Source organism: Calypte anna, chromosome 3, assembly GCF_003957555.1.
Source record: "Calypte anna isolate BGI_N300 chromosome 3, bCalAnn1_v1.p, whole genome shotgun sequence".
Taxonomy (NCBI): domain Eukaryota; kingdom Metazoa; phylum Chordata; class Aves; order Apodiformes; family Trochilidae; genus Calypte; species Calypte anna.
This window is the reverse complement of record NC_044246.1, coordinates 100,539,724-100,556,677: the sequence shown is the minus strand read 5'-3', so window position 1 is coordinate 100,556,677 and position 16,954 is coordinate 100,539,724. Positions and strand designations below refer to the sequence as shown.

The window sequence follows — 16,954 nt, the reverse complement described above, 5'->3', positions numbered from 1 at the left end:
GGCTGGACAGGGCCCTGAGCATCCTGGTCTAGTGAAAAATGTCTCTGCTCACTGCAGGGGGTTGGACTAGGAGACTTCTAAAGATCCCTTCCAAACCAAACTACAATTCTACGATTCTACAAGCCCCTTGCTGTGCCCTGATGAGTGTGCAGGAACAGGACTGGTTTAACAGGGCAGCAAGAAAATTTTGTCAGTTTTAGGGGAGCCACCTATTACTACGTGTCACTTCTGAGTGTTTCTGTTTTATACATCTTTGGTTTAGGCCAGAGGCACTGACTTGGATGGACTGTAACAGTCTGTAAAGGTGATCACTGAAGAGTGACCACAAGGAGCAACTCCCCCAGCATCCCCTGGCTCCAATATCCCTGTGGCACAGGATTCCATAGTACAGCAAGGAGGGATGATCCCATCTGGTCTCTCAGATCTCATCCTGGGATGACCCAGCCTCCAGGCAGGTTTTTCTCAAGCTCAGGACCAGTATCCTTCACAAATGCTATCAAGAGCCTATTGCAGCCTCTACCTTGCCTGCTAGCAGTAATACCCTCCTGCTCCAGCACTCCAAACCATGGCAGAAATTAGCCATAGCAATATTAATGAGAAATGAAGCCATTTCCCCTATGAACCCAAGGAGAAAAGCATTTGCTGCATCCATAACACTGTGTCCAGTGATTTCCCATCTACCTGGTGCTCCCAGCATGACCTACTCTCTACCCTCACCCAGCACTCCATGGGCATCCTTACCCAACCCAAACTGCCCTGCTCCAGACATCTTGTACTTCTGCTGCCACTTTAGGCCACATTCACCCAAAGGGAGGGAGGTACAAGCTCATCACACTGGTTTTCACCAGTCCCAGGATGCTCCAAGCCTGCCACGGGGATGAGATGACTGAGCTCAGTGGCCAGCACCCAAATCAGGCCAAATAGGAAGGAATGAGCAAACCTTCCTCTTGCAAAAATCACAGAAACTCAAAACCCCATCACACACTTCTGTCCTAATTTCTGGCTTTTAAGCTAATGTTCCCAAGCCAAGCATTTTCTTAAGTTTTTATCAGCCTTAAAAAGAGTACTTATAAATATCAGGACATTTATTAGTTTTTCCCTCTCCCTGCAATACTTAAAAGCAAAGCACAAATCAAAATCTATTTGCAGGGTCCAGTCAGATGGGGAAGAAGAAACATTTCCAGCCACCAAGTGCACACACTCTTCCCTGTGTGCAGACTTTATTGCTTGGCTTGTAGGGCTGGTATTCTACAGGAAACAGGATGGCTTCATTTCAGCAACAAAGCACAACAGATAGAAGATGTATGTAGCAGGTTTTGTGGCCACTACTATGTCACACATCTGCACAAATTGCTGCTTTCAACAGAACAAAAATATTTTAATTATGTTTCTTTAAAGCCCTCCACATGTGAAGCCAGGCAACAAAGTGCTAGGTTTGATGAATTCAAAGGTAAAATATTTGAGGACTTGAGCAAGGCCATGACTTTGTACCAGGGGCTACAGCAGCAGAGGTCAAAATGCAGCCGTAAAATTCTCTTAAATAAAACCTTTCTATGCATAGAAGTATATTTTTCCAGGTCTCCATATGTAAGCGCTAGAAGCAAATTTTTACTCCCACCAAGCACATCAGTAGGATACAGCTCCTGCTTTCAACCTGGGCAGCTGCCACCTCAGCCACTTCCAGGGTAATTCCCAGGGAAAGATCTGCCTTGGCTAGGATGAGAGAAAATGCATTGGCAGAATGATGGGCAGAAGAAATTGCTCATTTTTGCCCATGGATATTGAGATGAAGGAAATGAAGCTCAGGTGGAGGGGTTGTGATGGATATGCTGTCAGGTCTTTTATCCAACAGCTCCATAATTGGCTTGGGAGCAGTTGCATCCCCTTGATGCACTCTGCAACAAACACTGCAGGATGCTGTGTGACCATGTGCATATGCACCCACATCCATGAACATGCCCAAAAAATAAGAATTATGGACCTTGGGGAATTTTCACTTTCAGGTACCCAACCACAACCCTGATCCACATTACTGATGATAAACCCCAAAAAAAAGCCCTGTCAAAGTTAACAGGAGCAAAACCTTGTGCTTAGGTCATGTTGCACGCAGAGAAAATAACTGAGAAAATAAAATTGGACTCAGAGGAGTTTCAGGGAGCCTTTGCAGAAGGGGCTCTACATCTGAAATGTCAAGGAAAGACTTATCCTCTCCTATCCCTTTCTTACTCCATCAGAAAATGTCTCACCTGCTGCTCACTTATTCACCCTGTTTGTTAGAGGCTGGAGATGTTCACTGAGGCCAGGAAGAGACCAGGGATACCAGTGGGGACATCCCTGTCCTATATGACTGCTTCCAAAATACCACCATCTACTTCAACCACAACTGGGCTTGAAAACCTGTCTTTTTAGAGCCCAAGAAGAGGTGCCAGTGGACATCCTACCATCATTGTTTGTGTCCATCTGTCTGAAGATCTTGTCTGTTCGCTTCTCGGGAGTGGATTCATCTTCTGGCATTTTCATTACTGATGAAACCATTTTGTAGATTGCCTGAGTATGAAAAGAAGGAAAAGAAAGAAAAAAAATATAAGAAAAACACAACCCAAACAATAATACATCAGGACTAAGAAAAGAAATTTAAGCCTGTAGCAATAAAAAAGGCAGCTGACCCTGGCAGGCAGCTGTGGGACTTTCTAAACCAAAACAAACTGGAATTTCTGACTGCAGCTTTTTTTTGTTTTTCTTTTCTGTATATATTTGCACTTCAAAAGAAGCTCCTGCATTGCTGGGTCAGTTTAACTGAAAGTCAGGGTATAGATTAATGTATGAGCAGGACGGAGCTAAAATGCAGGAGGCAAAGGTGTGTACTTCTCTTCTTTGCTCTTGGATTAAGCCATCACCTCTTCTTTTTACTTTCAACATACACTCAGTTTCAGGTATGTGTGTGAGGTGTTGTGTGGGTTACAGGTGAATATGAACATATTCAGGGGTTTGTTCTTTGTGGATGGTAAGGAAACACATTTTCAGACTTAAAAGAATGCAAATAAAGATGAGACCTCTTTAGGATGTCTGCAGTCCTAGCCCTCCTCCTTAATTATTCCTGCTCATCCTTGAGGACCAACCACTGGGGCACTGGCTGGATGCATTATGTGCTTCCCAGTGCCCCTAGCAGTGCACTGGAACCCTGTCTCAGCTGCAGAGGAGATGGCAAGCAGCCCACTCTCAAGGCTGAGACTCAGCCAGCATGTAGGGCAGGGGCACAGGGAGCTCTGCTCCATATGTCCCCTTGGTACAGCCCATGGGCTACATGTCCTCAGCTTTTGGGAGATAAAGACATGCTACAGCCTTTCCTTTGCAGCTCAAGTTTCAAAGAATTAATTTTCAGATTAATCAGGTCAGTAATAATTGCATTTAGGTTTTTTGATCCCACCAACATCCCACTGAGAAATCCCCAGGGAGAGCTGAAAGACTTTCTCAGCAGGCCCCTTGCACATCCCCTGTCATCTCTCAGGCTTTTTCCTTATGAGCACCTGACGGGTCCCCACCACAGTCCCCTGTATCCCAACTGGTGCCCACAGGCTCAGAAGGCTCCTGGGGCAGAAGGGACCCAGCTCAGCACATTCCTCATCTCAAACCGCCTCAAGGTGAAGGGGTTACAGCAACATGAATAAAATCTAAACCAGAGACAAGGCCTCACCTGCACTATTTCTAGCATTTCCCCGCGGCTGATGTACCCATTGCCATCCAGGTCATACATGCTAAAGGCCCACTTCAGCTTCTGTTCCAGTTTGCCCCGGGAGGTGACGCTGAGGGCGATGATGAATTCCCTGAAGTCAATCGTCCCGTCGCCGTTGGTGTCGAAGGTGCGGAAGACGTGCTCTGCGAACTTCGACGCGTCACCGTAGGGGAAAAAATTCGCGTATATTTTTTTGAACTCTTCCACAGTCAAATGGCCCGTCGGGCAATCTTTTAGGAAACCCTTGTACCACTCCTGCAGCTCATGGTCTGTGAACTCGGTGTTCTCCCGCAGGTCCTGGAGCACCTCAGGGCGCAGTTTGCTGTTCTGCTTCCCCATCCTTGTCTGGGTCCGGGTTCAGCGGCTGCAAAGTGAGAGAGCAACTGCCTGAGCTCCGGCCTCACTCGGGGAGAGGGGTCAGGGTCAGGCAGAGCCCTGCAGGAAACATAGACCCTGCCCAGGCCAAAGGGAAAAGAAGAGAAAAATGACACTAAAAATCACTAGGAAAATATTTAATCTGGCCTCTTTTTCTCTTCTCCTAGTTCTCAGTTACCAGTATGCTGCAGAAGGATCAGGAAAGGCAGTCTGGGACAAGGGACTAACCCTTGTTATTAATCCTTCTTATTTAGGAAAAAGTAATCATTATTTAATTTCTCTGCTACAATCCACTTCTTTATTACATGGCTCTGAATCCCAATTCTTGTCTGTTGCAATGACAGAGCAGGAAGGGACAGCAGCAGTGATGAAAAGTAAAATCCATCTATTCAAAAGTGAAAGTAAGCAGGGACAAAGCAAAGACAGGAAGGGCAGGTGGCTCTGTGCCAGCTGCATTCACATTGTCCAGATGATCTTTGAAACCCCTTGGCTCATGCAGCACCTCTTCCCTCCTCCTATGCCAGCAGCACCAGCACAAAGAACTTCATCCTTCCCAGCAGATCACGATCTGACACCCTGGACAAGCAGAGAAAAGTGCTTTTTAAAGCAAAGCATTTGGCAAGGCAACTCCTTCCAGGTCTATGGGGTTTATACTTTTATGTATGCTCATTGAGTAAGTTCAGTATTCCCCTTTGTGAGCAAAAGGGCATTTCAACCTCAGGATTTATCAGGATTTAGTAAGGGTTGGGGTTTGCCCCTCCTTTGACAGTGCCTCTGATGGGCGGGTGACTGTGCAGGTGAGACTGCCCAGCAACAGGAAAGCTCCTTCAACAAAATGAAAGGTGGTCACTCTGCATTTAGGCAACAACAGGAAAAAAAGATGCTGTGAAATACTTTTGGGTTATATCCCTTTCAGCCTTTCACGGTTTCCCAGCACTACCAAACCGAGTTGCCAAGCGAGAGGGTGAGCTGCATCTCCTTCCACAGACTCAAGAGGTTTAATCACAGCCTTTGCACTAACCCCAAAACCCATTCAAACCCCAGTGAAAATTACAGAATAAATTACTTTTCTCTACACAGTCCACTATGCCCACTAGGCTCACTCACAGCCAGTGCAGAAGGCAAGTTAGCAATGGGCAAACAAGGCTACTCGGAAACTGCAAGAGCTGAGCAACAAATTGTGCAGAGACCAGGAAAAACATAACAGTGGCTAAGCACTTTCCAGAGATTAAAAATCTTAGGCATTCATAAGAACCTAAAAAAAAATATATAAAAATGTTAAAGGTCAGCAAAAATAAGTTGCTCTACAGCAAAGAGATTTTTCAACAGCTGAATTTAAGCTCATTTTATATGTATTCCACTTAGTCTCTGCATTGCCTCAGCAATGTGAAAAATCCACATCCTGCTCTGTGGCTTAATGCTCAGAGACAAAAACCAGCCAGCTGCTCATTAGTTCAGTGCATTGGGTTTAACAGAAAACTGTGTTATCATTAGCACTTCTGTTTTCTAGAAAAGCTGCCAGTATTTCAGCTCCAAAGCTTTATTTTTGTCCATTATTTTATCTGGGTGCCTGATGTACCTTTGCTTGCTCCCAACATACAGGGATGCTGCAGCTCTGGGTCTCTGCTAGCATCGTCCCTAGCAGAGCACTGGGCTGCCCTCCAGTTAAACCACTAACTCCCAGCTGCTCCTGCTGTCTCTTCATCTTTGAATCTCCCCTGATCCAGATATTTATCCTTGCAGTACTGAAGGCAGAAGCCAAAACATTCTACTCTGCTGCAGTCAATTTGCAGAAAACGATGCCTTCGAGCAAATAACAGCTCAACCATGGTCCCCTTTTTAAGAGCAGAAATGGTAACATTACATTTCAGTTCTTGGGCAAGGAGGTGTCTTTGGAGCCCATCTTTCAGTGAATCCCCTTGGCTTCATGATGCCTGGGTCCAAAAGCAGTCCTGCCTTGCTGGCAGCTGTCTCAAACTTTCCTGAGAGAAGGGCAGGCGAAGGAGCAGAGCCCACTTCATGCAGGACATGGACTCCCAGCAGAAATAAACTCAGCTTTAATCACATACAGGGTTGGGGAACGCAGAGCAAAACTTCCAACTGCAGTTTGAAGAGGTTTTAAAAGGTTTAATGACATTTCTCCCTGTTCCTATAATGTCTTTATTATTCCTGTTTCCTTAAAAACAGAGAACCCTGGACAAGAGAGAGGTGTTACCTTCACTTACTAGATTTCACTCCTTTAACTAGCAATAAGATATATTCTGTTATTTGGATGGATGTTCATTTAGTATGAGCTTCAAAACCTTTATGTGAAAGAAGTCTTTGCATTCAACAAAATCCAGGCTAATTTAACTCTTCCTTTTGCTTTTACATCTTTTTTATATTAGAAAAGTAATGTTCAATGCTCTGAACACAATCCTGTTTTGCATATGAGCTTTCTAAAAGGCTTCATAATGTGTTCAGCTCAAATATAACCCTGCAATTGATGTAACTAATTTGTTACAAATAATTAAACAACCAACGCTAACAATAATTTATTAAAGCCCATCTAAAGGAATCCAGCTTCGATGTGCTTTGTGTTGCAGGTAGCTCCTCCAAATTGAAATGCCTAAATAACTCATTAATCATGACAGTAACCCCTGCTGCTGACATCCAACTGACATTTCATTCAATTGCTAGAAAATGCTTTCATCAAATCACTTTCCAGAGGCTCAGCTGCTGATTTAGCCACTAGACCACTTGGAGGTTGGCTTCTACTGGAAATCACAGGGAATGGGTCTGGGATACTCAGGTCAATCCAGTCACTAGGGCTGTGGGTTGCTTGGTTATTTTTTGATTGGTTGTTTTTTTGATGGTTTGTTAGGGTTATGGGGTAGTTTGTTTGTTTGTTTTTTAAAATACCCCATACCAGCCAAATCACTTAGTGGAGTGGGTGGAGGAGAAACATTCTTGCACTCAGCTTTGCTTCATGTAGTCAGCAGAGAGACCCAATTGCAACACAGCCTGCCTGTCCCTCCTGTACCACCACGCCAGGGTGAAAGCCAGGGAAGCAATTCAGGGACGCAATGCCAAACATGTAGCAGCAAGGTTTGTCCCTGCTTAGCTTTATGAGCAAAAGCCCTCAGAGTATCCAGCACTATCATGGCAGCAAGAAAAAAAAGAAGAAAAAAAACAAAACCAAAACCAAAACCAATCACAGGAATTCCCTCAAGATGATCAGACAAGGAAAAGCTTGGAAGTACAACTCCAGGCCATTAGACCTTACAAGTACATCATTGCTTATGAAAGCAAGGCTCAGTCATGTCATGCTCAAATAGGGGGAAATGCAGGTGCATTTTTGTTCCAGTTTCACACCAATATTCTTGTTAAAATTACAAAATTTGATTCACAGCAAAGCTAGAAACTGAGATGCCAGAGAAATCCTATTTGAATATGTCTTCTGTCCTCCTAGGTTCACAAGAAAATAAACAATAATGTCATAGAAAAAGCATAGTAATGAGAAAAAAGTTATACTGAGCCCAAGACACATACCAGCACCTTTTGAGTAACTGTAGCCAACTCTGAAACACCTTAAGTAGCAATTCCATGCTTTTACCAATAGATGGACTGGTTGTCATCATCCACTCACTGAAGGATTTAAAAAACTTGTAGCAAGGCAGAGCGCATCCTGCTTTTACATGAACTCTGTCAACCATCAGTTACTGTGGTAGAAGTGTTACCTGAACACATAACTCAGAAAGCTGGAGATCAACCTGTTTTTCTTTTAACTGCAAACCTTCTGAAGGCAAAACCCCTTTGAACTGAACCCCTGATGAGATCCTCTTAGTGGCATCAGTTGCAGCTGCAAAATGTGGAATGACTCCTAAGAGAAGTACTTTCTTGTACAAACCCCCTTGGATACTGATTTAGTGTTAACAAAAGGAGAAAAACTGATGAAATGCCTGCCTGTAGGACAGAGATGCTCTCCAGCAGAGAAAGACAGTGCACAGAGAAATATAATAAATACTTTTTATATTATCTGAGCTATCTGCTTGGCAGGGAAACCCAGCACCATTTCTCTTGCAGTGCTCACATATAAGACAGAATAACCATGTCTGAGATCCATTATGGTCCTGAAGCTATAGCACATTGACTCTGGGTTTGCAGGAGGCCAAAGGAAATGAACAGTAAAGAGCAGGCAGCAAATACTGCTCTAAGTTGGTATGAAATGCAAGAACCATTCCTACAGGTGGAAGATTTATTTTATTTTTTTTTTAAATAGAACACCTAAAGTGTTATATCTGTCACTGATGCCTTGGGGTGTGGAAGAAGAGACAAAAGGATTTAGCCCACAGGGACCCTGTGAGCATCATGTTAAGAAAGGCTTTGTTTGGAAACATTATTTTACAGTGATGGTGGTCAAACACTGGCATAGGTTGGTCAGAGAAACTACGAAATCCCCATCCCTGGAGACACTGGACATGGCCTTGGGCAATCTGCTCTGGCTGGACTCTGCTTGAACAGGGAGAGCACAATGGAAGATTTCAAGAAAGCCCCTGCCAACCTTAACCACCCTGTGAAATAGCCTTCTATATCCTTTTTCCTACAGCCAGGTGAAGAGCCACGAGGAGGTTCTTCTCCCCTGTGGTGTCTTGTCCTGAGGGCTGTAAATTTTAAAAGTTTAATCCTAGTGCTAAAAAAACCCAAACAATACAAAAAACAAAAACAAAACAAACAAACAAAACAACAACAACAACAAAACAAACAACAAACAAAACCCCAAAATGCCACAAAACCCCACAGGTAGCCTAAATAAAAAGCAGTCACTAAAGATCTGAGCTGCCACACTTAAGGAACACACCCTTAGAGAAAAATGTTCTGGTAGCACCAGTGCTCACCATGTCAGCCAAAGCACAGATGCATTTAAGAAGACTCCAGATCCTGTGAGCCAAACTGCAAGAGTGAGATGGGTTCTCACACACCCCAGACAGAAACAAATGTCTAGAGGTAAGAAAAGATCATGTAGCAAACAGGCTGCAAAATGGGATTTCAGTGACACCCTCTGGACTGTGCTTCACTCAGGGTTGGCCAACAGGTCTGACATGAAGTGTGAGGGGAAATGTGTAATTACTCAGACTTGGGGCAGACAATGAACTCTGGAGTAAAAAGCAGATTTTGTTCCATGCTTTAATGCCAGTATCCTAAGCAACGAGCATGGCAATAGAGAAGGCACAGGATATACAAATATGTTGCTATAGATATAGATCCTGCCTGGTGAACTTGTGGAAATGTCTTTCCTGCCCTGGGGTGAAAGCAGGGCCAACACTCACACACCAACTAGCACAGCACCTGCTTCGCCTTGCCAAGGTGTAGACTCGGGGCCAAAACTAATGCCTTTTGACAAAGTTTGAGGGGAAACAAGAAATACTCTCATAAAGGTAGTAATAGAAGCAGCAAGACAAAAGGGAAATCTCCATCAATAATGATGTGAAAACTCAACCCTGAAGGAATGCTGTGGGGTTTAAGATGCCAAAATGCTGGTGTCAATCGGAGATGAAGCTCCTTCCTCCCATGCCTTTGGGGAAACAGAAGGAAAAATGAAACCCCACAAGTGAAGAACAAACCAGACTGAATGAATAAACAGGATCTTTAATTTTTTCACTCTCAATGACTAATTACACATTTAAATATGTAACATCAATTATTTGCCACTTATTTTCAACTCTGATCCTTTTCAGAAACTTATGAAGAAAGTGGGTGGGGGGAAGGACCTCTATCACCCACATCTCCCCCTCCAGAAAACCCAGTAACAATTCAGGTATGTACAGGATCACCTTTCTAGGAAGGTGTAGTGAATCGGTAACAGACCTCAGACCACCTTATTTTTTAAGTTTATCCATAAACATGTACCCAGGATCTGTGTGGTCCTGAAGACCCGATCCCATATCTAGGGTAAAGCCCCATTATAGATAATCACCTACCCCCACGTTGCCAAAGAAAGGTATAATTACCAAGGCTTCAAACCTTCAAATAGCTATGCAAGAAGAGTATTTCCAAGCTGACCCATTAACTTCATGGAGACAGCTGAAAGGGCTGAATCCACTTATAGGTCTATGGATTGCCTCTGTCTACTGAAGTCACTTTACTTGGGCACGCTGGCACCTACGGCACTCACCAGCACTGACCCTCATCACTGGGAGATGGGAGATTGTCACCATAAACACAGTTAAAAATTCACTGCAAAGAAACAGAAGAACCACAACACGCCCCCAAACATTCACAAATTGTTGCTAATGAGGAAAAACCGAGACCTGAGTTGGGACCAGAAAAAAGGCAATTCCTCAGGGAGCTCTTCGTTATGTTCTGCAGCTCAGGGAGAGAGCTTATTATTGCAAAGGGCAAATATTCTCAGTGCAGTAAGAAAAGCACAGAACTCTTTCAAGCAAATTAGGAAATTGGGTTAATTTGGGTGGGAGCAGATTGGGAAGCAACGCAGATTGTGATTGCAGACAGGAAGAGAAAATCATGAGTGGATTTTCCTTGTCTCCTCCCTTTGCCCTTTCCTTTTTGGTTTTTTTTTTTTTTTTTCTTTTAACAAAACCAAGGGAGAAGCAGCCAGCCTTATTTTGTCTTCAGACTTTGTGCAAAGTTGGCAAGGCTTAAAAAAATAACTACAGTTTGTTTACACAATACTGCAGAGCAAGGAAAACATGTCAGCACATTGTCTTAGGTCTTTTTCTGAGAAGGTTGGGTTGCATGAAGAAAAACCTGTGTCATGTTCACTGTAGATACTGTTGCGATACATAATTTAAAATAAATCTCTGTGAATGCAGACCTGCAGGACAGGGAAAGGTGCCTAATGCAAACTGGGAAAATCAGAGAGAACATTGCAATCTTTTAGGAAATGGAAAGAAAGTGGCAGAGATTAGCAAAGGGAATTATTTTTTTAACATAATTAAAATCACAATTACCACGCTTGGCCTGTTTTGTCACTGGATTTTAAATGTGTCATATAAAGCATAAATGTAAATCACAAATTGATTCTCTACGGAATAATTGCGGTCCTGGGAGAAAGCTGAATTAAATTTTAGAAGAAAAAGCCAAAAGATGGCAGTACCCAGAGTCAGCACATGGCACTGGAGTAAACCCTGTAGCATCAGTGCTACTCCTGTGGAGAAGATGGGACTTGTGCAACAACGACACTTGTTAAAGACACAGTAAGAGATGACAATCAGTCCTCAGAGGCTGGTCTGCAAAACCATTCTCACTGCTAATCATATCCAACATCCTGCTCTTTCCCAGCTGCAGGTACTGTGCTGAGGTATGGGGACTGGAGGCAAGGGGATCTCAGGGTAGCTAACTTGAAACAGGAAGAGTAGAGAGTTGGGTTTGTTTTAGAAGAGTAAAAATAAATTTTTGTTTGTTTTGTTGTTAAAAGCATTATTTGGCATACATATGTTTAGCAAAAAGATGCCAAAAAACACAGGTTTGGAGATACACCAATTAGTTACCTTTAATGAAATTTCAGCCAATATTTATTTAAAAGCTTAATTAAACATACTGAAACACTGGGGGGAATAAAAATCATCCAGAAGACTAACACTAAAACTTTCATCCACCAAATTTACAACTTTGCTAACAATTTCTTCTGCTGCCCTAGTTTTTCTCACAAAAATCTAAAATCTAATATAAGTGCCTCCATTTATTTTACTAACCTAGGTTTCTATACAAATTTGAACCCACTGCTTAACTGTCTTCTAAAAACACACTCCACTAGACCAATATTCTTCTCAAAACACTGCCGTCTTTCCACTTCAGTGACAACCACTAATGGTGGTAACTAATTGTTTTACACCTTTATTTTCTGCTTGTTGAATGAAAAAAACCCACTTGAATATAAAAATATGAAAGCAAACCTAACTTTTTTCTTTTTCCTTGTAGAGGTGTAAAACCTGTGTGAAATAAAAACTCTGTAAAATAACTGCACAAAAGCATCCCACCTGTAAGGATGGAACCTGGTTCTGCTGGATGCAGTGACTGAGGCAGCAGCAGGTTAAGCCTTCTGCTGGCAGGAATCAGCCCAAATGTGCCACAAATGTTTTGTGTTTTTTTTTTTTTAATTTATTTTTTTAATCAAGGAGCACAGAGAATACTATAACGGTAGGAAAGCAATGTCCCCACCATACACAGAATTACCAGAGAATCACAGCTTGGTCAAAGACCCCCCCCCCAGCCATTCCTTCAACAATGTCAGCAAGGGGAATCTACAACTTAGCTGAGACATTTGTAGCAGTATCTCGCCAACTTTTTCTCTGAGAAAAGAATTTCTGACTCCTACCTATTTCAGTTTAAAACTGTCCCCCCTATTGTCCTAATAGTACCTGCCCTGGTGAAAAATCCCTCCCCAGCTCTCCTGTAATCCCTTCAGGTACTGTAAGGCTGCTCTAAGGTCTCCCCAGAGCCTTCTCCTCTCCAGGATGAATAACCCCAATTCTCAGCCTGTCTTCACAGAAGAGATGCTCCAGCCCCCTGATCATCTTTGTGGCCCCCTCTGGACTCACTCCAACAGCTCCATGTCCTTCCTGTGTTGGGGGCTCCAGAGCTGGGCACAGGATGCCAGGTGGGGTCTCCCAAGAGCCCCACCTTGACCTGTTGGCCACAATTCTTTTGATGCAGCCTTGAGCACATCTTGGATAAGAGCAGCGTATGAGGAACGTGATGCAAGGTTTTGTGCTCAGGTGAGTATCAGGGAATCCTCAGGCCTTTGTACATTGAGAACACAAACCCAAAAACCTTGAATTACAGCAAAGTCTGTGCTGCTTACAGACATCCATCTTGGGTAATGTCCTGCAGTCCTCCTGGGATGGCAAGGTCTGCCTGCATCAAGGCATGCTCCCCAAAGACAACAAGGGTGAGCACACACACAGATCAAGTGTCCTGGTGTTGTGAACTCCAGACTTGATGGCCATAGGGATGAGTAGGGCACTGGCATTATGTTCAGGATCCACCTAACAGGAAAGTACCATTTTCTAAATCCACTGCAGAGGCAAGAAGGCCATCCTTGCTGTGATATGACAGACCATTTGTCTAGCCATACATGATGCTCAGTGATACAAGTAACACCCCCTCTTACTCCAGTTCCCATCTTTAAAAATGGAGGATCCACAGAAAACAGGAGATGTGACATGATTTTGTGACTAATTCCTACAAATCAGTACAAAATTGAGCATCACCTCTTTGTTGAGCTTTCCAGGAATGTGCTTGCTGGGCTTTCCAAGCAGCTGTGTCCCAGGCAAGCAGAGGCTGAGGCAGCAGCACAGCAGGACACCTCCAGCCCATCCCACGTGCCAGGTAGTCACGACTTTCATCAATATTGAGCCCTTAACAGTTTGATCTGCTTTTCAGTGTGATCTCTATAAATTATGCAGAAGAGCAATATGACTGCCTGTCTCAGAGAAAGGGAGTTCTCCATTTAAGAGAAGACAGATAAAGACCCCCTGACCCAGACACATGATGACATTTTCAGGGGCACCAAGAAAGAGCCCTGTGGAAATCCTTTCTCTCCTCGAGCATTTCTGAGTGGCATTCAAACACTCAAATGCAAATCATCCTGGAAGAAAACCATGCAAGCCACACTCAAGACATCACTTTTTCCATTAACCTCCACCACAGGGCTCCATCCCCGGCAATATCCACACCAAATGTGCTTTTCCGAGCACTGTGGGTGAGGGCTGCCTGGAGCTGAGTCTCTGTCAGCAGGCTGGGTAAGACAGAAATGGAAAATTAAATCATGCTGAACTTTATATTTATAGCTGAATGATGCCAGTAGTGGCCAAACAGCTGTATTTTCTTCCCTAACTGGGTACGGTAACAGGAAGGAGATGTGATGGCTTTGAAGCAGGAAGAACCCAAAAAAGCATGGGATGAGAAGAGGTGATCTCCCCACCCAAAGGACCACACATGGGGCACATCCTGCACCACACACTGGTGCTGCATCAGTGAAGGTCTTGACTGGAGAAACAGGAAATCAGTGTCTTCTCTCAACAGTTATCCTGGAGGAGAACATTCATGGGTGGAGAAGAGGACAAGGGAGAAAACCTACTCCTGATATCATAAGGTCTTTTCAGGTGATGCTACCTTAATGAACTTTGTTTTAGCAAAGATAAAAAAAAAAATCCAATGTAATACGGAAGGTTTTAACATGGCCTGATAAGCTACTCTGGGTCCAGCCATGACAGAATACTGACCTCAGCTACTTTTAAATATTTTTATTTATACTTTGGTCTCTGAAGAGACCCGAAGCTATACCTGATATCAACAGCCAGTCAGCTCTACTGCTAAGAGGGCTACAAGAAAATCCTACTAAACTGAATGTTTTTCACCAACTTCTGCACCTTTCACAAACCAAGATGCATGCTAACCACCAGACCATGAGTTGTTTTATTTTAACCTCCCTTCCCCAACGATGATAAATCTATTTTCCTGGAAATTTTCAGCAACTTTTCTGCACAAGGAGAAGGTATCCTGTGTGAGAAACCATGTCAACAAAGACCTTCCCGTATGAACAACATCCGTGTAACATCAATACAATAATTTATCATTTATTTTTTCCTCTTGAGAGGAACAGGAAAAAAGTGTTTAAAGGATGCAGCAGTGGTTAAAAGGAGGGCTGTGCTGGTGGAGCATGGTACACTAATTGAATTTCAGAAGTAATGCCTTCTCCCAGGGTGTGCAGACATCATTTCTCTGCTCAGAAGAGTGAGGCTACTTCCCTTTGCCTTGAAGCCTGCTAATAGTTTTTGTTGGCAGCACATATGCTGAAGAGGGAAGGCCAGGAAATATATCACCCTCAGGGTCAGGGGAATCAGCTCCAAAACTGATGGAAATGTTTGGAGTCACACTGGTACTGGAGAAGAAGTTCCTGGTGGAGGAAGGTAAAGATTTATCTGCTCAGCTGAAGGCAGTCCCAGACCATGGAAGCACCAGGTAGATTGTCCAGATGATGCTCTGCCCTGGCTGATCCCCAGATTCAGTCTATTCTCCCATCTCCAAACACACACACAATCTGCTGCTAGATTTCCTGAGACATACCAGAAATAGTCCTGCATTTTGTCCTGTGCCCTGAACAGAGTAGGCATATTGTAAAAGCATTTCAGGCCCTCACATTCCTTCAGTTATTTTTTTATTTTAGCTTCTCAACCCTCTGTCACAGAGATCATGACTTGTCAGACTTATTTTGAGATCTCCCTTAAGTTTCACAACTAGAATGCAGCAGCAAGCATCAGGTCAGGCTCCAGAAGGAAGGTCGACCCCTGTATTTCCTCTCTGCAACACCAACATTTTCCAGCTGCAGGGGGGAGGCTGGGGCAGGGGCAGACAGACAGCCATTTATATATCCCATAGCCCAGCTCAGGACAGAGATCTTTGGTATTTTAGTGCCCCAAACCTTCTGTTTGGAAAAGGAGACAAGCCACAGCTGAGGATGACCCTGTTGAACAATGGCCACATCTCCCCGGCGTCCTGGGTTTTGGAGTGACTCCAAGCAGGGTGGGACTGTAAGGAAGTGGACAAAAGCTTTGGATAGAGATCTAGAGGGAGGAAGTGCTTCCTACTTCCTATACTCCACAGAAAGGATGAGAGCTTTAAATAACCCCTCCAGAGCCCTGCTGAAGACCAAAAGGGTTGCCGCTGGAAAAAGTCCTATCTGACTGGGACCCAGCTGAAAGTTGCTGGGGGTCTCCCACGGGATGTGGCTGCTCTGCTGCAGTTCCCACCATGCTGGTAGGAAGGGGAAGGCTGAGATGCCTACAATCCCATTGTGACCAGCACCATCTGGACAAAAAAGCCTGGTGGAAAGCCAAAATTTCAGAGCCAGACTTGCCCTCCAAGAATATACTTGACTGAAAAAGGAAAATCCAGAAGCTACATTTAGACTTTGCAATATCATATTGACATCACACTATTTCTCCATCCCATTTGCCTTCTCCCCCTTTCTGGTATGGCTGATGGGGCTGCAGCATGGACAGGGCTTCATCTGGATGGAGACATTCAACCTGCTCCTCCCAGTTTCCTTCCTCCCTCCCCACCTCTGCAGCCACACCAGACCTTTCCCTCTTGCATGGTTTACACATGTAGACCACCAGCCAGGACAACCTGGAGGCTGGGCAGCAGTACTGATAAGCAGGAATTGGCACTGACCAAAAACCCCTCCCTCCTAATGTATACTGATAGACTATTTACTTTGCTTGGATGTAACAGTCAGACCCTAAATACGTGATACATATTTGCAGACTATTCAGATTTTTCCTCTGTGCAGTATGCATCAGTTATGTAATCTGTCCCATTTAATGTACATATTCAGTTGTCACATCTCTCACCTGCCTTGTTCAACCTGAGCGCTGGCCCATGGGAGGAAGACTTCAACCCATCCCTAATATCCTGGAGTAGCCATTGCCTATTAACCCCAAGAGAATAAGACCTGTACTGTGCCAAAGTTGCTTAAATCTATATCTCAGAATATTTTCAATGGGCTGGAAGACTTAATAATGGAAAACCAGGGAAAGAAGGAAGGAAACGACAGGTTTGCAAGATATCAGGTTAGACAGATTAAGAAGCAATGCAAAAAAAAATTTACTCTAAATTATATTCTCAAAACAAAGACAGTGCCAAGTTGGAAAGAACAGGATTGTGTACACATTTCTGCTATGGTCTCTGGTAAGAAATAGCATTGCTTTGAAATGGGACTAAATAAACAAACTTTACCTTCCTGGAGGAAAAAATCAGTTCATGAATGGCTTTGCACAAAGCAATTACCCACTGGTTTAGAACAGATGGTTTTGACCTGCTGAGATAGTCATTGAATCTGCA

At 43.8% G+C, this 16,954-nt stretch overlaps 1 protein-coding gene across 2 annotated transcripts in view; it reads right to left on the bottom strand.

Moving 5' to 3' along the window:
• HPCAL1 (hippocalcin like 1) overlaps nucleotides 1–16,954 on the bottom strand; it is a 65,930-nt gene that overhangs the window by 1,711 nt on the left and 47,265 nt on the right. For both annotated transcript variants that reach the window (XM_030448250.1, XM_030448251.1), the window contains 2 exons: nucleotides 3,695–4,097; nucleotides 2,442–2,547 (listed from right to left, as the gene is read on the bottom strand). In XM_030448250.1, coding sequence (XP_030304110.1) covers nucleotides 2,442–2,547; nucleotides 3,695–4,072 — 484 coding nt within the window. In that variant the 5' untranslated portion in view covers nucleotides 4,073–4,097. The remainder of the gene's footprint in view (nucleotides 1–2,441; nucleotides 2,548–3,694; nucleotides 4,098–16,954) is intronic.